This window comes from Schistocerca piceifrons, chromosome 4 (genome assembly GCF_021461385.2).
Source record: "Schistocerca piceifrons isolate TAMUIC-IGC-003096 chromosome 4, iqSchPice1.1, whole genome shotgun sequence".
In the NCBI taxonomy this organism is placed as follows: domain Eukaryota; kingdom Metazoa; phylum Arthropoda; class Insecta; order Orthoptera; family Acrididae; genus Schistocerca; species Schistocerca piceifrons.
The window spans coordinates 568,475,073-568,496,233 of record NC_060141.1 but is presented as its reverse complement, the minus strand read 5'-3'; the positions used below and the strand labels follow the sequence as shown (position 1 = coordinate 568,496,233).

The window sequence follows — 21,161 nt, the reverse complement described above, 5'->3', positions numbered from 1 at the left end:
AGAGAGAGAGAGAGAGAGAGAGAGAGAAATATGCACAACAGTTTTCCTCTCTGCACTGGAATATTTTATTTCCAAACAACATTGGGTAAATTCTCCAAAAGGATTGAATATTTTCAATTTATTTAGAACAAATTTTATCCATAACCAAAAGTTTACTGTGCACATTGCCAAAAAGAAAAAATTCTGTACCGACCAGGTTTAAGTGATACAGCATACAGAATAGCTGCTACAAAATAATTTTGTCCATGTTCACACAAATAATTGAGTAACCAGTAATAAATTGACAAGATAAATCTCAAGTCTCTTCAGCACAAAATTATTCTTACTTTATACTTATATTAATCCCTTGAATCTATTACAGTTACGTCTCTATTCTTACAACTAATCACAGCCATTACTGTCTTGGAAAAGTTTACTCCTTACAAATCTGCCACAATACAGAAGTTTGAAATAAAATACCAGTATCAATTTATAGTTCATTGAATGTGTTTTCTGTTTTATATGTGATACTTAATCTTCAATAAATTTTAATCTAAAAAAATTAGATTTAACATAGTGTTATATTTCAGCATTGCAGCAGATTTGTATCTAAGCAAAAGTTAAGTAAAATTTGTATATTTATCATACAGACTGTTTTGCTTCAGAAGTTGACTATATAAATCTCTTTTACACACAAACACAAACACACACACACACACACACACACACACACACACACACAAACACACAAACACACAAACACACAAACACACAAACACACAAACACACACACACACACACACACACACACACACACACACACACACACACACTAAATAATTTCATTGAGCAAAATGACTTACAATAATTTGTACAATTTCTGGCATATTTAAACAGGAGTAACAGTGGTCCTTTTCCTATTAACTGAATGCAGGAATGTGAATGCATTCATATTACAAGAAAAAATCAAATGCATATTATCCAATACTGTAAACGACAGACAATTGGAAGTGATGTATAAAACAGAGTCATATGCTCTGCTGACAACTAAGATAGTTATTCTTCAATTTCTAAATGTACATTGTCTGCATCTGAAATGTATTTGTGCTTGTACTTCTCAAAAAAGTTTACAAGTTCTTCAGAGAATTTATTGTGGAGCTCAGTGATTTGTTCCTGTGTCGGGTCTTCAACTTTCTTCACTTCAATTGGTGAGCCAACTGTAAAAAGAACATGTTAATGTGTTAGTTGGTTTGTTATAAACAATTAAATTTATTTCCATTTACATTCACTTACTTAAGGTCACAAAAGTGAATATTTCTACTATGTATTGATAAATTCCTCATACTGTAATAACAAACGACAATACTGACTTCACAAAATCTTATTTATGCACTTCAGTGCTATCCTAGAAATACTTATTTTCGTTTCAGTCAGTTCCAGCAACAAACTATACAGGAACAAGAGTTCAGGCCATTATGTACAGCATTTTTTGTTCAAACTGTCAGTGTAAAAATGGAACAACTGCTGTCTTGACTCTCCACATCCTTGATCAGGATACCCAACCGAAGTTTTTGTCTGACTGATGTCATTATCAGTCTTTTCCCTTGCAACAAAAGTGACATTTAATTATAACCCACCTCATTTATGTCGGTGAATTATTTAGTGTACCAACACGTGTAGCCAGTTTTCAATATTTTTGGCACATTGAGTTAAAAATGTTTTGTTACCTAATTGACTTTACCATTCAATGAAATGTACCTACATTTCCCATATAATATGTTACCTCTTGCTGTTTAACCTTAATTCAGCTTTATGTTTAGTAAAGGGAGTTCCTGGACTTTGATTTCAGTTTTCTTTGCCACAAAGTAGCTTACTATTTCCTTCTCAAAACAGAAAGACATCAATCTCTTACATTTCTGTCCAACAGTTGCTATATAGTTCATTTATAGTCTGATGCTGTCTATGTAAGTCACACTGTGGTTGGGATTCCTCATTAATATTTAGGTTCACTTATAACTATATGCATGAGCTGCTTCTTAAAGGCAGGCAGTTCTATGAAGAAGAAATGACCTGATCCCTTGTTTTATTTTGATATCACATTTTGTTGATTGCTGTTATTTTTGGCTATTTGTATCGGTGTCACATGTTGGCTATTTGTACTACTGGTATCTGCATTTTACGTTGAGTTACATTCCATCTTGCATTTTCCATTGTTGAATTGTGTAGTGCTATGTAGCTTCAGAGTTTTTTTCAATATCATGTTTCATTCTTTCTTGTTAGCTTTGGCTATTAGCATTACTGGCAGCCTTTAGCTTTTTGTATTGGTATCAGAATTTTAAGTAAAGCTCATAGGTCAAGTAACGTTTTTGTTAACAGTTCTAGTTTGTTTGCGCAATATGGATTTTTTCATCTTCGAAAGCAACTATCGTATATTGTTTTTCTTTGTTTCATTTTGTATGTTTTACTATTATCAAGATTTTGAGGCAGTTATTTTAGGTTTTTATCCATCCCTGCACAAAACCCCCAATTTCTCCTGACTTTCCCTGCATATTCAATGTTTATTATTAAGAATTTGTATGAGTCTATTTGACATTCATTTTTTGCGCCATGGGAACGGACAATGTCATTGGTCATCATTTTGAAATCACCTTTGTGTTGCTTTTTTTGTAGCTTATAATGCATCATTGGTCAAAGTCAGTAGATGATATTCAACACCTGGATAAACCATAGTCTTCAATCATAGGAATCTTTGACTACTTGTCCACTGATGTAAACAATCTGATTGAAAATAACGTTAACTTCAAAACAAACAGAAATCTTATCTGGTTGACAACTACTCTGTTCTCTAGAAGAATTTAAACATTTTTAAGCTGATGAGGATGTCAGTACTTATTCTGCCCTGACTGGACAGAATGTTGTTAAATTGTAGAGTAACAATACTAATTCAAAATAATACAGTCCCAGATAAATTTTACAATGAAAGTAGTCTTAACATTCTCCAAGAGCATTACTCTGATTTCAGCCTCCAGGTATTAGTGTGTGCCGGCATTTCAAGGCAAAGTACTTGACAAATACAAATTTCAGAATGGTTAAAAAAGCAGCAGCTGTTGAATGGTTTAAAATATGATAGCTGTATGTTCTTGTATACAGATTACTTATGCTCTTAGAGTAATTATTTGTATCAAGTTCAGCTGGGCTTTTAGGGCGCTACATTCAATCTGCAAATTATTTTGTTTAAGGTTATTCATAAGCATCCCTGGGGTATATGAAGATGATTGCATGTAAACAAGACATACAACCAATGAACACTTGTCAGTGGATAAAGCATCTACCGAAGTTTTTAACTTACAGGTGCTGAATATGACCATTTGTAATACTGAGGCAGTTCAGCATTGACGTAATCATTAACATATGAAGGCAAGTGTGGTGGAGCACCATCTTGTTGTAAAATGAAGTCTTCACTGTACTGCTGGAAGTGTGGCACAACCCATTGTTGCATTGTGTTCAGGGCATGGAACCCCCTCACAATTTTTCTACAAAGAAAAATGATCCATAAACTTTTGAAGAGGACATGGCATGAAAGATGCTAACTTTAAGCGAGTCATGAATGCATTCCACAATCTTGTGTGGATGTTCTGTGCCCCAAACATATGCATTATGACGATTCAGCATTCCAGACATGTGAAACATGACTGACTGAAAGCCATCTTCTTTGCAAAATGATTTTCCTCCAGTAGTCAGTACAAGTCATTGTGAAAGTCAGAATGAAACTCTTTTTTCAGAGTAGTCAGTGCATGTAACAACTGCAGACGATAGGTTTTACACACAGATGTATGTTTAATAGGTCAGACAGTTTATTGCAGTATCTGCAGTTCTCTGCTTGGACATGTCTATTCTATGGGCTCCTGCCTATTCTATGGGCTCCCATCCATAAACTTCTCTGCTGATTACATCTGAAATCTTTTCTTCAGTGTTACACCCCCCAGAATGATATTCCGGATAGGTGTGAAAATATTCGAAGTTTTTCTGGCCAGTACCAGAGCCACAGTAGAAGTCAAGGCACACTAACATACTATATCTAGATTGGAATGACAACCCAGAACAACAGCCAGTATTGCATGCAGCTTGAGCACACCACCAAGTTAAATTACCATAAACTACCCGAGCTAGTGGACTAAGGTGTCAACAAAGTGAAGTGACCCCATGAGGAAAGCAGGATAATGTCATTCTGTTGACCATGTGCAGGGAAGTAACAATACCAAAGACATGCACAAGAACAGCTTTCAGTGCACACGGTGCAAAAGCAAGTGAACAGGAAGAGTGAAGAATGGAGTTAGTATACCACAACAGGGTGTAGACTGCTGACAGGTTCAGAAAACTAGGGCACATTTGGTCATTTTTGCCGCACAGTAGCATCACCACTGTAGACTGATCTGTAAAAATACCTCTACTTCTGCAGCTTACTTCCCAGTTTGCAGTTTACCAGACCCAAGGTGGGCCCTGTGACACCATCTGTGGCCCACCTAGACGACTACAATTTATGCTGCAAGAGCCAGCCCATTGTGAAGGACTTAACTGCCACAGGCTGCTGCTTCCCCATCATTGATGCCTTCAGCCTCCTACCACCAGGCCCCCTGGAGGCCTCGTTGATGGTACCTAGTGAGTTGTTTAACTACCATCAACTCAAAGGAGCACAGCAGCTGCTGCCACCGCCCAACATATGTCTGCGAGTTGTAATGGTACTTTAATTATGTAACCATTACAGCACCTCATCTGAACCTCTCGATACTAGTAATATTCTACTGTGTTTCTGTAAAGTAGTTTACATATTTCTGAGACAACATTCACATTTGATTTCATTTGTAATACATCAATATGTTTATGTTGCAATGATATTATTCTTGTGTGTATTCTTTCTTTTGCCACTATGATCTTTGCCATACTTGTAAATCTGATTTTTGGGCACATAAGCGATAGTTAGTTATGTAGTTAGTTATGTAGTTAGTTATGTAGTTAGTTATGTAGTTAGTTATGTAGTTAGTTATGTAGTTAGTTATGTAGTTAGTTATGTAGTTAGTTATGTAGTTAGTTATGTAGTTAGTTATGTAGTTAGTTATGTAGTTAGTTATGTAGTTAGTTATGTAGTTAGTTATGTAGTTAGTTATGTAGTTAGTTATGTAGTTAGTTATGTAGTTAGTTATGTAGTTAGTTATGTAGTTAGTTATGTAGTTAGTTATGTAGTTAGTTATGTAGTTAGTTATGTAGTTAGTTATGTAGTTAGTTATGTAGTTAGTTATGTAGTTAGTTATGTAGTTAGTTATGTAGTTAGTTATGTAGTTAGTTATGTAGTTAGTTATGTAGTTAGTTATGTAGTTAGTTATGTAGTTAGTTATGTAGTTAGTTATGTAGTTAGTTATGTAGTTAGTTATGTAGTTAGTTATGTAGTTAGTTATGTAGTTAGTTATGTAGTTAGTTATGTAGTTAGTTATGTAGTTAGTTATGTAGTTAGTTATGTAGTTAGTTATGTAGTTAGTTATGTAGTTAGTTATGTAGTTAGTTATGTAGTTAGTTATGTAGTTAGTTATGTAGTTAGTTATGTAGTTAGTTATGTAGTTAGTTATGTAGTTAGTTATGTAGTTAGTTATGTAGTTAGTTATGTAGTTAGTTATGTAGTTAGTTATGTAGTTAGTTATGTAGTTAGTTATGTAGTTAGTTATGTAGTTAGTTATGTAGTTAGTTATGTAGTTAGTTATGTAGTTAGTTATGTAGTTAGTTATGTAGTTAGTTATGTAGTTAGTTATGTAGTTAGTTATGTAGTTAGTTATGTAGTTAGTTATGTAGTTAGTTATGTAGTTAGTTATGTAGTTAGTTATGTAGTTAGTTATGTAGTTAGTTATGTAGTTAGTTATGTAGTTAGTTATGTAGTTAGTTATGTAGTTAGTTATGTAGTTAGTTATGTAGTTAGTTATGTAGTTAGTTATGTAGTTAGTTATGTAGTTAGTTATGTAGTTAGTTATGTAGTTAGTTATGTAGTTAGTTATGTAGTTAGTTATGTAGTTAGTTATGTAGTTAGTTATGTAGTTAGTTATGTAGTTAGTTATGTAGTTAGTTATGTAGTTAGTTATGTAGTTAGTTATGTAGTTAGTTATGTAGTTAGTTATGTAGTTAGTTATGTAGTTAGTTATGTAGTTAGTTATGTAGTTAGTTATGTAGTTAGTTATGTAGTTAGTTATGTAGTTAGTTATGTAGTTAGTTATGTAGTTAGTTATGTAGTTAGTTATGTAGTTAGTTATGTAGTTAGTTATGTAGTTAGTTATGTAGTTAGTTATGTAGTTAGTTATGTAGTTAGTTATGTAGTTAGTTATGTAGTTAGTTATGTAGTTAGTTATGTAGTTAGTTATGTAGTTAGTTATGTAGTTAGTTATGTAGTTAGTTATGTAGTTAGTTATGTAGTTAGTTATGTAGTTAGTTATGTAGTTAGTTATGTAGTTAGTTATGTAGTTAGTTATGTAGTTAGTTATGTAGTTAGTTATGTAGTTAGTTATGTAGTTAGTTATGTAGTTAGTTATGTAGTTAGTTATGTAGTTAGTTATGTAGTTAGTTATGTAGTTAGTTATGTAGTTAGTTATGTAGTTAGTTATGTAGTTAGTTATGTAGTTAGTTATGTAGTTAGTTATGTAGTTAGTTATGTAGTTAGTTATGTAGTTAGTTATGTAGTTAGTTATGTAGTTAGTTATGTAGTTAGTTATGTAGTTAGTTATGTAGTTAGTTATGTAGTTAGTTATGTAGTTAGTTATGTAGTTAGTTATGTAGTTAGTTATGTAGTTAGTTATGTAGTTAGTTATGTAGTTAGTTATGTAGTTAGTTATGTAGTTAGTTATGTAGTTAGTTATGTAGTTAGTTATGTAGTTAGTTATGTAGTTAGTTATGTAGTTAGTTATGTAGTTAGTTATGTAGTTAGTTATGTAGTTAGTTATGTAGTTAGTTATGTAGTTAGTTATGTAGTTAGTTATGTAGTTAGTTATGTAGTTAGTTATGTAGTTAGTTATGTAGTTAGTTATGTAGTTAGTTATGTAGTTAGTTATGTAGTTAGTTATGTAGTTAGTTATGTAGTTAGTTATGTAGTTAGTTATGTAGTTAGTTATGTAGTTAGTTATGTAGTTAGTTATGTAGTTAGTTATGTAGTTAGTTATGTAGTTAGTTATGTAGTTAGTTATGTAGTTAGTTATGTAGTTAGTTATGTAGTTAGTTATGTAGTTAGTTATGTAGTTAGTTATGTAGTTAGTTATGTAGTTAGTTATGTAGTTAGTTATGTAGTTAGTTATGTAGTTAGTTATGTAGTTAGTTATGTAGTTAGTTATGTAGTTAGTTATGTAGTTAGTTATGTAGTTAGTTATGTAGTTAGTTAGTTAGTTAGAGTCGGACCTTGAAAAAGTCAAGTCTTGGACATCATGTTGGAAAGACTCATAATGTAGCCAGTTTATAAAATGTGAACTTTAACAGTGACTGTGAGGAAGATGTTTCCAAGTATATTTTGTATTGTGAAGTGAAGTTGTGTGTGTTACGTGATATTGCAATAAAAGCAATTAAAAGGAAGTGTAACTTAAATTTGGAGCGCTGATTACTTTTTTACATCACTATTGTGCTAACTTTGAAAGATTTATCTTCAAGAATGGTTTTTGTGAAGCGCATCTACAAAACTTTTGAATATAGCAGAATAAAACCTAGGCCTTTTTGCATCCGAGCTTGGAATCACCACCACCTAGATTTTCGACGATTGAGCCATGATTTTACAACGAGACCAGCGTGGGAAACACGAAAAGATGAGTGCCTAGTTTATTCATTATTACATGAAATGACTTTATTAACTGTGCTCTAATAACACGTGCCACATAACAACTATGTTGTTGCCCGAAAATGCAGTATTTAGCAGCGTGAGCAACACCACAATCATTATTAAATTTTGACCTTTGTTGTGGTAGGGTTGTTAGAGAGTGAACACTGGAATCACTGGCTGGTCTCTCTCTGAGGGGCCATGACTGAACACTTCATGACTACAGCCAACTTATGCCGAGCTGTTGGCTGCCTTTCTTTGGCACAATCAACAGCATCAACGAAAGTGCCCTGGTAACCCACTGGCCATGTCTTATGCTGTCAGCACCAATGCAGGCAGGCAACACTGACCAACTTATGGCTAGCTAACCGATGTTGCAGGGTGCCAAGAACACACACCTCTCTCAGTGGCATTCAGGTGTGCACAACACGCCGGCCTCAGTGCATACCAGTGTGGCCAGCACCCTTATGCTCCCCTGGCTACTGGCAACCTTGAAGAAAGACAACTGCGTAACTATGAATAATAAATGTGTATTTAGAGATGTCATATTAGCCCTTCTGGTGTTCAACAGGTCCTCACACCAAGTGTCATTCTATGCCACCTTGGCAACATAAAGACCACAGATGCAGTCTTCTATATTTGGTGTAAGTAATTGGATACCATTGGTAGACATTTACACGTGGTACCACACCTGCACATCTGCAGTATCAACAACCTACATTATCTGCCAAGCTGCTCCTTTAGCTCTCCTGCTACATTTTACACTTGCCAAATATCCAGTGTGATGAGAGACTCATGCGTGCGTGCATGGGTGCGTTCATCTGGTTTGTCATATGAACTTTGAAGTGTCATTTGTTAAACGACAGAAGTCTGGAGATCTGTCTCAGTTCCATGACAATTTTAAGGAAGCTTTCTTTCACCTGGTCAGAACCCATATTGTAATTTGTCTCTATATGAATTGCCACATATGCAGGCTGTGTCAGATATATGTAACATATGTAAAATGTTTGGAACGAGGCACATTAGTTTGCAGATTCTTTTTGGACCACAATATGTTGCAAGGATTAATATAGTATGTTTCTCATATATGCATTATGGGTACAGTTTACCAATGTTTTTCCTTGTATGACAGCAGATGGAGGTTACACAAATTGTTTACTGTGCATAACAAGCAGCATTCTGTCTGCATACATTTGTAACATTTGGCAATATGCTGTTTAAGACTTTTCCAACGTAGTAAATGCTTCATCGGTTCACAAGCATCACGTCGGATAATGTAGTGGAAGTTGCACAATATTTCGACAAGACAGCTGCTCATCATCTTCAGGTGCCAAAGATTGCACAATGTTATCTGACATGACAGCTGTTAACTGATGAAGCATATGTGACAGTGTTACATGAGACACTTAAAGCCTTGAAAGGGCAGATAGTCACATGGTTGGAAACCACAACCAAACAGAAGGAGTTGAATGAAGCATTATTAAAGAAAGTAGCAGCATTGGAAACTATTAGTGAGCAAATACAATCTGATCTGGGTGAGGCAAAAGCCTCATTCAATATACCAGTTCCTTAAGTTGATCCCATAGCAGGTAATCTAGCAACTCATTTTTCAGCAAAAACAGATGAGGTGTGTATTTATCAGTGATGTGAGGACCGCTGCTAAATTTAGGCAATCGGTTGGACAAAACTTGTTTAAATATGATAAGTTACAGTTAGTGGGTGATGCAAAGACATCATGTACAACAAGACCCTTACCAAGGCACAAACATTTGATGAGCTGGCTACTGGACTCATCCAGCATTATCACTAACAGAAAATCATGAGTTTTTTTGTTTTGTTTTTTTAGGTAGAAACTCAGTGGATTGTCTCAAGAATACAGCAAGTGAATGAAGTCCTCCTCTGATAAAGTTAAGCACAGACTAGAGCTAACACTGAATGTAGAGACTAACATTTTGCACGAGTTGGAAAATGGAACTTCAGTTGTGTTTTTGAGGGGTATTTCCACCAATGTGTCAAGAAGACTGAGGGTAGAAATTCAAAGCGATTTGGTCACTGTCATTAGGATCACTATACAGCTGGAGAAAATTGACATTGTTATTCTGGGACAAAGCGACCATAGTGTTTTCTCCTCTGAGGTAAAGTGTTCTAGATGTGGGTGTATAGGATACATCAAGAAGCAGTGCCATCAGACAAAATGTTATGAATATGTAGCAGTAGGGCATGAGGTGCAGTGTAGCTAATGCAAAAGCCAAAATAAACACTGTCTGGGTAAGTGTTCATTAAATGCACAAGAGGGTGCCTCAACTGTCCAACGGCATTCTCAGTGAAACAAAGTACTGTACAAATGTGAACAGAAATAGAATGCTGCTTGTTATGCATAGTAAACAATAGGAAACTAGTTTTTGGTGGACATGGCTGCTCATGTGTATGTCATTGGTCGGGATCTCTTAGACAGGAAGAGAGAGGGATTACATGGGTAAGGTTATAATGTCCTCATATCATTGGGGACAACACTGCTCAGGTTTAGCGTTGTACCATGCATGGTTTGTTTTGTTTTTATACAATATTTGGATGAAATCATCTTCACTGAACTTGTCACCCACAGCTCTCTGTAGGTTTGTAACATATAGCAGTTTTGTTATAGTTTACCAAGTCAAAATACTAGTTTTAGTACAGGAAATCTTTTTTTAATTAACAAAGCTTGAATAATACAAAAAGTACAAGTTGGAATATCAACAGTATTAGGAACCACACATTGTGCAACAGGATGGTCTACTTTGCTCTTGACCAGAAGTTTGGCAGTGGCTGTTATACTGGCAGACAGCTGACTGGTAGTCATACCAATCCTCTAAGCTGTGCAAGCATTGCAGCAGAGCTGGTCTACAGCATGCCTGCTTTGACAAGAGGCCCAGCTTTTATGAACTGCACAGATAATAGTTATCGTTACAACACATTCTCTGCTCCCAAAATTTTCCTGCCTATGGTATCCTACTGTCACCACACCATCCAACAGTTCGTGCCTTCCCTGCCCTATACCTCTCCCACATGCTGTGCTGTGCTGCCTTTTTGTAATATTGTAAATACTATAGAGAGTATACGAGAATGATAAAGTGCTTTCTTTTGTACTGTATTTTTGTTGGTCCTGTTTATGCATTTGACATTGGACAAATTAATTTATATATATACAAGTTACAGTTATTTCTATGCATACATAGTACAATTAAATATTTTATATAATACTCTCCATACATTTGAATATTCAGTGGAGAAAAAGCAGTGATGCTGAAAACATGTCTTTGGAAAAATTTTTTAAGTTTTTGACCCCAGTAATTGTTTTTATGTTGTTGGGAAGCATGTTATAGATTTTAACTCTTATGTGGAAATTACCCTTTCGGCACAGGGATGCTTTGATTTGGGTGATTAAGTTTTTGTTTTGTCTGGTAAAGTGATGATGAATCATTTTTTGCAATCTATTATCCTTACCATTTACATTTATTTTAACGAATAAAATATTTTCCATAATGTAGAAGTATATCCATATTTAAAGTGATTATTCAAATGGAGGCTCAATACACACTCTTTACTGTCTTATCACTGCAGGAAGATCTTAGTGAACAAACTAGGTAGCAGCTCTTTTTCAATTTTGCTTTAAGATATCCTATATGCTTGTTCTACTTTGCATTGTTTTGTAATCATAATTTTAAGAATTTGGCATCTGTCCCGTGACAAATGAGTTCACTATTGATACAAATGAGTTGTACATAGCCCTGTTCACAGCACTGATATTTTAATGCAATAGTTTTTTTCTTTTTATTAAATGCTGATTATTGTGTGCCACTTGCCAAGTTTACAAGTAACAATATTTACTGATTACTGTAATTCTTCCTAACTTTCCACCTTTAATATGATAGAGGTGTCATCTCGAAATATGACTGTTTTTATTAGTATCCACATTTAAACTTAGTTCATTAATGAACAAAAGCAACAGAAATTGTCTCATCACTAATCCATTGCATATTTAATTAGATTATAATCTGATAAGTGTTCAGAAATAGTTTTAAGGTTGACAGTGGGCTTGATGCTCACTGCTTGCTTATGATTGCTCAAAAAGAAATGGATCCATCTGTTGAACATACCTCAAATTTCTTACTTACCAGTCTTTGGGAGCAGACACTTATGATTTATATGTCAGAAGCTTTCACTAGGTCTACAGACACTGCTCTTCATTCCTTTTTAGTGTCTGTCAAGCTTAAGGTACGTTTACATCTGTGCACCTTGGGACTAATCAACACGTTGCTATAGCTTTCCCCACATGGAGAAACACCCCCCGTTTGAATGGAACCACTAGCACACACAAGCTGAGGAAGAGAAATGCACCTATACACATCCGAGTACTTGCGTGCATGGCAAGAACAGTTGCACAGCGATTAAGGGAAAGGCTCACACGTGTAGACGCACCTTTAGTACGTACTTACCACACTTCATAAATGGCAGTAATTGTTGACTTCTTATTTCTAAATTTGTGCTGATTATTACATAGTATTTTGTTCTTAATTACAGTTACCCTAAGTTTGTCATGCATAACCTTTTCTGTTTTTGAAATGCAGGAGGAAACTATGGTAGGTGCATAGTTACTTATATATTTTTACGTATTGAAATTACATTAGACAGTTCAAGTAGAGCAGAGAAAGTGCCTGCTTGAAGTGAGCAATCTCAACAAATGTGTAGGTAGTTAGCTGAACCAGATCAGAGCACTCATCTTTAAGATTGTTGCAGAGACACTATAAGTGCCTAAAAGTTGGAGTTTTGTCATTTTATTGCTTTTGCTACTTAATCTTGGGTGACAGTTGTGATTTACATTGATCTACTACACATGCTTATTAATTGGATTTAGTATTGTTATTTACGTTTGATATCGTTTATTGTCTGCAATACCTGTAAAAAATGATGTTAAATCAGTTGGCTACTTCTAAAGAGTCTGTTACTTTATTTTATTGTGGTAGTGTTGTATTTTTACATGATGCTCTGTTCTCACTAGTTTCTGTTTCTATGACACTCCACCTGGTGATTGCTTTATGTGCTGAATTATTTATCATTTTGCATTATTTTTGGTACTCTCATTACTTTTCTTAGTATTTTGGAAAATTTTTGTAATGTGTATTTCAGGTGAAGAATTATTCAAGTTACACATTTTATGTATCAGTCTTCTTCAGGCATGAGACCCCTCATTCCATAGTGATCCAACTGTTTGCTCTACAATATCCTTTATGGTTACAGTTTTCTGTGGAAATGCAACTTGAAGGTAATACATTAATACATGAATGAAGTGTTATATGTCTCACTTAGGTCAGTAATTTTAGAAACTTATTTTCTTTGCACAGTAGTTTGTTATCCTGACTGTAGCACCTACATGTGGTACTTAAAGACATGTGGTACTGAATACTGCCTTTTACCTTCAAGGTTAGTATGTGAAGTAGATAGGCACTAAAGCCTGAACAGAACAGTTTTAGTGAAATGTTGAATAAACGTTGTATAAACTTTATTTTACTAGAAACTGATCTAAAGCTGTTTCACAAGTGTGTATTACTCAGATAGCAGCATATACTACAGCATTTAAAGTCTAGTAAGTAGTAAGTTTCAAAAGAACCTCTGTCTACTTTTTGTAAGAAAATCAATTTTTAATTTGTTAATAATCATGAAGTCACATTCCATTTTGTTTTCTTTGTTTAGTAATGATTCTAATTTATTTAAGAGAAGTTCAAAATTTCCAGATGGTGTTTGGTAAACTTTAGCAATAACCAAACTGCAGTCTCATTGTCCTCAACATTTCTTTGAGTTAAGGGAATAGGGCCATCAAAATCTACATTTGCCTCTATGTACATCACTACCACACCTCACTTGCTGTCATTCCTGCAATAGTAGGAAGATATAATGAATTTAGTTATTTATGTATGTTTTCCCGAGGGCATGCAGCTTTACTGTATGATGATGGCATCCTCTTGGATAAAATATTCCTGAGGTAAAATAGTCCCCCATTCGGATCTCTGGGCGGGGACTACTCAAGAGGATGTCATCAGGAGAAAGAAAACTGGCGTTCTACGGATCGGAGCGTGGAATGTCAGATCACTTAATCGAGCAGGTAGGTTAGAAAATTTAAAAAGGGAAATGGATAGGTTAAAGTTAGATATAGTGGGAATTAGTGAAGTTTGCTGGCAGGAGGAACAAGACTTCTGGTCAGGTGACTACAGGGTTATGAACACAAAATCAAATAGGGGTAATGCAGGAGTAGGTTTAGTAATGAAAAGGAAAATAGGAATGCAGGTAAGCTACTACAAACAGCATAGTGAACGCATTATTGTGGCCAAGATAGATACGAAGCCCACACCTACTACAGTAGTACAAGTTTGTACGCCAACTAGATCTGCAGATGAAGAAATTGAAGAAATGTATGATGAAATAAAAGAAATTATTCAGATAGTGAAGGGTAACGAAAATGTAATAGTCATGGGTGACTGGAATTTGGTAGTAGGAAAAGGGAGAGAAGGAAACTTAGTAGGTGAATATGGATTGGGGCTAAGAAATTAAAGAGGAAGCCGCCTGGTAGAATTCTGCACAGAGCACAACTTAATCATAGCTAACACTTGGTTTAAGAATCATGAAAGAAGGTTGTATACATGGAAGAACCCTGGAAATACTAAAAGATATCAGATAGATTATATAATGGTAAGACAGATTTAGGAACCAGGTTTTAAATTGTAAGACATTTCCAGGGGCAGATGTGGACTGACCACAATCTATTGGTTATGACCTGTAGATTAAAACTGAAGAAACTGCAAAAAGGTGGGAACTTAAGGAGATGGTACCTGGATAAACTGAAAGAACCAGAGGTTGTACAGAGTTTCAGGGAGAGCATAAGGGAACAATTGACAGGAATGGGGGAAAGAAATACAGTGGAAGAAGAATGGGTAGCTTTGAGGGATTAAGTAGTGAAGGCAGCAGAGGATCAAGTAGGTGAAAAGACGAGGGCTAGTAGAAATCCTTGGGTAACAGAAGAAATATTGAATTTAATTGATGAAAGGAGAAAATATAAAAATGCAGTAAATGAAGCAGGCAAAAAGGAATACAAACGCCTCAAAAATGAGATCGACAGGAAGTGCAAAATGGCTAAGCAGGGATGGCTAGAGGACAAATGTAAGGATGTAGAGGCTTATCTCACTAGGGGTAAGATAGATACTGCCTACAGGAAAATTAAAGAGACCTTTGGAGATAAGAGAACCACTTGTATGAACATCAAGAGCTCAGATGGAAACCCAGTTCCAAGCAAAGAAGGGAAAGCAGAAAGGTGGAAGGAGTATATAGAGGGTCTATACAAGGGTGATGCACTTGAGGACAATATTATGGAAATGGAAGAGGATGTAGATGAAGATGAAATGGGAGATACGATACTGCATGAAGAGTTTGACAGAGCATTGAAAGACCTTCATCGAAACAAGGCCCCCGGAGTAGACAACATTCCATTGGAACTACTGACGGCCTTGGGAGAGCCAGTCCTGACAAAACTCTACCATCTGGTGAGCAAGATGTATGAAGCAGGCGAAATACCCTCAGACTTCAAGAAGAATATAATAATTCCAATCCCAAAGAAAGCAGGTGTTGACAGATGTGAAAATTACCGAACAATCAGTTTAATAAGCCACAGCTGCAAAATACTAACATGAATTCTTTACAGACGAATGGAAAAACTAGTAGAAGCCGACCTCGGGGAAGATCAGTTTTGATTCCGTAGAAGTACTGGAACACGTGAGGCAATACTGACCTTACGACTTATCTTAGAAGAAAGATTAAGGAAAGACAAACCTACGTTTCTAGCATTTGTAGACTTAGAGAAAGCTTTTGACAATGTTGACTGGCATACTCTCTTTCAAATTCTAAAGGTGGCAGGGGTAAAATACAGGGAGCGGAAGGCTATTTACAATCTGCACAGAAACCAGATGGCAGTTATAAGAGCCGAGGGGCATGAAAGGGAAGCAGCGGTTGGGAAGGGAGTGAGACAGGGTTGTAGCCTCTCCCCGATGCTATTCAATCTGTATATTGAGCAAGCAGTAAAGAAAACAAAAGAAAAATTTGGAGTAGGTATTAAAATCCATGGAGAAGAAATAAAAACTGAGGTTCGCCGATGACATTGTAACTCTGTCAGAAACAGCAAAGGACTTGGAAGAGCAGTTGAACAGATTGGATAGCGTCTTGAAAGGAGGATATAAGAAGAACATCAACAAAAGCAAAACGAGGATAATGGAATGCAGTCGAATTAAGTCAGGTGATGCTGAGGCAATTAGATTAGGAAATGAGACACTTAAAGTAGTAAAGGAGTTTTGCTATTTGGGGAGCAAAATAACTAATGATGGTCGAAGTAGAGAGGATATAAAATGTAGAATGGCAATGGCAAGGAAAGCGCTTCTGAGGAAGAGAAATTTGTTAAACATCGAGTATAGAGTTAAGTGTCAGGAAGTCGTTTCTGAAAGTATTTGTATGGAGTGTAGCAATGTATGGAAGTGAAACATGGACAATAAATAGTTTGGACAAGGAGAGAATAGAAGCTTTCGAAATGTGGTGCTACAGAAGAATGTTGAAGATTAGGTGGGTAGATCACGTAACTAATGAGGAGGTATTGAATAGGATTGGGGAGAAGAGAAGTTTGTGGCACAACTTGACCAGAAGAAGGGATCGGTTGGTAGGACATGTTCTGAGGCATCAACAAATCACCAATTTTGTATTGGAGGGCAGCGTGGAGGGTAAAAATTGTAGAGGGAGACCAAGAGATCAATACACTAAGCAGATTCAGAAGGGTGTAGGTTGCAGTAGGTACTGGGAGATGAAGCTGGCACAGGATAGAGTAGCATGGAGAGCTGCATCAAACCAGTCTCAGGACTGAAAACAACAACAACAACAACAACAACAACATGATGTATGTCTACTTAATTCAGGCTTGCACCAGTGTTCATAAATGCATATTTCTGAGATATCCTTTCGCCGTTATCTTGTCTGTTAGTAATACATTAGTTTCACCAATGTTGTTATCAGAGATTTTACATATAAACGTTATAAATGTTTAAATCCCACTCATTCACAGCTTGGTAGCTGCATGTAATATTTGCAGTATCTTACACCTTTAGCTTATATTCATATTGCCAATAGTGTCACCATCTTCATTGTTCTTGTTCACACACCAGTCCATAGTTCTTTACAGGTCTATACTCTTGCTTTGGTTTGGCAATTTCACTTTGTTACAGTGTTTTTTAACCCATCTATCCATTAATGTGTCATTTGTTTTATTTGTACATCTGAAAATAAGCCCATCAGGTGCCCTGCTGTTTCTCCTTTTCTGCGTATTTCTGCCTATTTCTGCTCACATACTGGTCCATAATTTTCTTTCTGTTCTGGTTTGGTGGTTGTTGTTCTTCAGGGCAGTCTTTTTATTTACTTGTTTGTTCATTTGTGTGTGCTGTATTGCTGGTTCTATACTAGGCTTTTTATATTTGCTAAATGTATGAAAGAGGCAAGTCTACTGCAAATGTGAATCTTTATTTACCTGTTTAGATGTGAATCATGAACTGTGTCTTTGCTTTTTTCCAGACATTCCATTTCAAAACACTCAGACAGTCTCTTCCTACAAACAGTAGTAGTAGTAGTAGTAGTAGTAGTAGTGATTGTAATTTTTTTGCTATGAAATGATAGGCTATTTTTCCATTCAGGTCTTGGGCATCACATTTAGAGGTACTTTCAAATGGTTCAAATGGCTTTGAGCACTATGGGACTTAACACGTGAGGTCCTCAGTCCCCTAGAACTTAGAACTACTTAAACCTAACTAACCTAAGGACATCACACACATCCATGCCCGAGGCAGGATTCGAACCTGCGACCGTAGCGGTCGTGCTGTTCCAGACTGAAGCGCCTAGAACTGCTCGGCCACTCCGGCCGGTTTAAGAGGTACTTTAAAAATTGTTATATTCATTTTATGTCTTAGTTTCAATATGCATCCTAGAGGATCTGTAACGTTCATTGTCATTTGAATAATTAATAACTATTAATGTATTGTTTACTGTGAAATCCTTAGTTAATTTATCCAGTTTTTGAACAACTTAATTTTGAGCTTACACAAACTTACCAACAGTAGTAACAGGATTCCTACGAGGTACAATACCAAAGGAGTACTGAAACAAACCACGACCAATTGGAAGCACTGGTGCCATTCCAGTAATCTTGCGGCAAAAGTGCTGGAATTTCAGAAGTCTTGTACCTTCTAGTTGATCATAGAGATCAGTCTCCCCAAATGAGATAACAGGAACCAGTGGACAACTGAAACAAAAGTGAAACTTACAATTAATTTTCACTTATTTTCACCTAGTTTTAATTGATCTTTTTTTCCTTTTGCTTTCAGTAATGTTCTTTATTTGTGAGCCAGTGCAATTAAACAACCAAAAAATTAAAAGAGGTTTAACAATGACTTGGAACTTTACAGATCAAGAAGCATAAACTAAGAAGTCACTTTACTATCTAGGCACTAGGCTTGGAAGCACCAGTAATTACAGATGAGCATCATATTTATTTTGCAGATAAACAGCATATTACAATTTCAATAATGGCATGTGTGTGAGGGATTTTTCAGCAGCTGTAAGTCATTTCAAGACATGGTCAAAGGTGTATGAAACATTAGCAGACAATGTGATTAAGCTGATTAAGTGTTATTTGGGGCTGCATGATAAGATGAGTCTTTTTTTAAATATTTCTCGTGTATTCATACAGATGGCATCGTCCAGAAGACATATTTTGTTAAGCCGGGAACCCCACCTTGTAGCTGGATCTCTAATGTCTCTGCATGATGAACCAATGAAGAAAGACAGCAGCTTTCGGGTAGGCAAGATCTGGGACCAATATGGTGCATTGCCAAAGCACAGCAATAATCTATGTGCAAATACACTTCTGCAATGGCAATTTAAGAATGCAGATCCATTGTTGAACATGCCAGTAGATACCTGCATCCAACACCAACTGAAGCACAATTGAGGACATTGCATGAAGTCAGAGAGAGAGAGAGAGAGAGAGAGAGAGAGAGAGAGAGAGAGAGAGAGAGAGAGAGAGAGAGAGAGAGAGAGAGAGAGAATGCCTGAAGATGGCAAGAAATCTGTTTACTAAAATATCACAGTATCTGACTATTGCTACCCCACTGAACAGCCGAGAAATAGTCAAAATTTTCTTACGGCCAGAAAACTAAAATCACGCAAGGTGAGTGCTGTTTTGTCGCTTGTTAGCAGCATGGCAGAAACTGACAGAACAACTTGCTCTAGTGTGTTACACCTACTTTGGAGCCAGCTATCCTTGGCAAGACTTTTCAGTGTATGTGGATAGAAAGAATTACTTGTCCATGCAAATGTCAAATCTCTAAGAAGGTGAATATTATGGGAAGAATATTTTGATGTGGAAAGTATCATTTGTCAAAACAGAATCACCGATTATTTTTAAATGCGGTGTGGACAGGTAAGAGAAATCCAAAGTGAAGGACACCTCAATGAAAGTTTACCTGTTGATGAAACAAACATGTGATGTGGATCTGACAGGTCTTTAACTCTTCAGAGAAGTGGACAGAATGACTATGAAGCAGTGAATTTTTCCTACCGGTAAGACGTGGTTGTGTATCATGGATAGGCATTTAATATGAGATTACACATTCCCAATGCACGATCTCCATATATGTTAGCATTTGTTAATATTACAAAAATTTCTGCAGCACTGAAGCATGAAATGATAAAAAGAAAAATCTTTTACATACCCATGTTTCAGTGCTAGCCTGATGAAACCACGTCGTCGCTTCAGAATTACTCGATATGTGCGAGGTTTGCATTTCAGTGCTTCAGATGCACCACCCACAATTAACACAGCAGCATTTCCTCCTCCCGGTTTGTCCATAAGATACCCAATGCTTTCTGCAGAAGCAGAACATCCACCTAAAACAAATGATTTTTTTTTTCTTGACACAGTTCGAAAGCGGGTTGACAATTTTCTACTATGAAAACTGAATTAATTGAAGTACAGTTTAGTTTGTTCACTCAAATTCTAGTCTACATGAAACTGCTAAAAGTTACAAAGTATCTATTACCTGTGGCTTGGTGCTGCAAAATACTAAAGTAGTTCTACAGTTGACATTAATGAACTTCGTAATTATTTTGGGCAAAGCTGTGATACGAACATCACAAAACAGAGTGCAAATGAACAAGTGTGACAGCTTGTGAGTCTGATTCTGAGCCATGTCCTTTGCTTCGACATATCTTCAGTAATGCCTAGCATATTTTAACATTTGAATCTAATGTGATATTAAAAACTGTTTCTTTGCACAGTGCAATTATTATGACTGATTGAATGATTAATGACATGGACATTCCTTCATTTGATCTAGCAGTCATGTAATTCTGCAGCCCATTGTTGGGGTCCTGTTTCCACACAGTCGTCTATCGTATGTGTGGCTCAGAACTTATGTTTCAGGAATATTATTTAATATTACACTGATTGTTTTCATATTTTCACTATACAACTTTTCTGTAAGCTATTTGATGTGAACTGTCATATTACAGGTACAATTTCTGGAGGAGTATTATCTAGCAGAAGGTGAACTTTATATGAAACTTCTGTTTTATGAAAGGATTGGGTAATATATTCTTAGAGTATGTTAAAGTATTTCCTGATGGTTAATTACAACCTACACTCTGCAAGAAACACTGAGGTGCACAGCAGAGGGTATGTCCCCTTGCACTAGTTATTAGAGTTTCTTCCTATTCCATTCATGAATGACAGACAGGAAGATTTGTCTGTCTTCAAGAGTCTTCCAGTTCAGTTCCTTTAATATCTGTGACACTCTTCCATGGATTAAACAAACCTCTGACCACTTGTGCTGCCCTTCTCTGTATATGTTCAATATCCCTTGTTAGACCTATCTGGTATGGGTCTCTCTCACTATAGCAATATCCAGAACCAGTCATCATTTAAAGTAAGTCGCCAATCTCTGTACCACTTTGAAAGCTTAAGACCTTACTGGATATTAATGCAACTATTTTCATATGGAACTTCATTATAGATAACTGCATCGTCTGCAAAAAGCCTTATTTTACTATTAATATTTTCCACAACATGACATTAATAGTAAGGGTCTCAACTCTTCCCTAGGGCACACACAAAGTTACTTCTACATCTGACTCTCCAGCCAAGATAACATGCTGCATCCTCCCTACCATAATGTCCTCAACCCCATGCGTTCATGATTTTGACAATAAGTGTAGGTCTGGTACCAAATCAGAT

The 21,161-nt window shown here is 36.0% G+C and overlaps 1 protein-coding gene across 2 annotated transcripts in view; it reads right to left on the bottom strand.

The window, feature by feature from the left end:
- Positions 1-745: 745 nt before the first annotated feature.
- The window catches only part of LOC124795239 (2-acylglycerol O-acyltransferase 2-like), a 125,054-nt gene continuing 104,638 nt past the window's right edge, over positions 746-21,161 (bottom strand). For both annotated transcript variants that reach the window (XM_047259167.1, XM_047259168.1), the window contains exons 4-6: positions 19,642-19,816; positions 17,980-18,170; positions 746-1,196 (exon numbers count right to left, since the gene is read on the bottom strand). In XM_047259167.1, the coding sequence (XP_047115123.1) occupies positions 1,036-1,196; positions 17,980-18,170; positions 19,642-19,816 (527 nt within the window). In that variant the 3' untranslated portion in view covers positions 746-1,035. The remainder of the gene's footprint in view (positions 1,197-17,979; positions 18,171-19,641; positions 19,817-21,161) is intronic.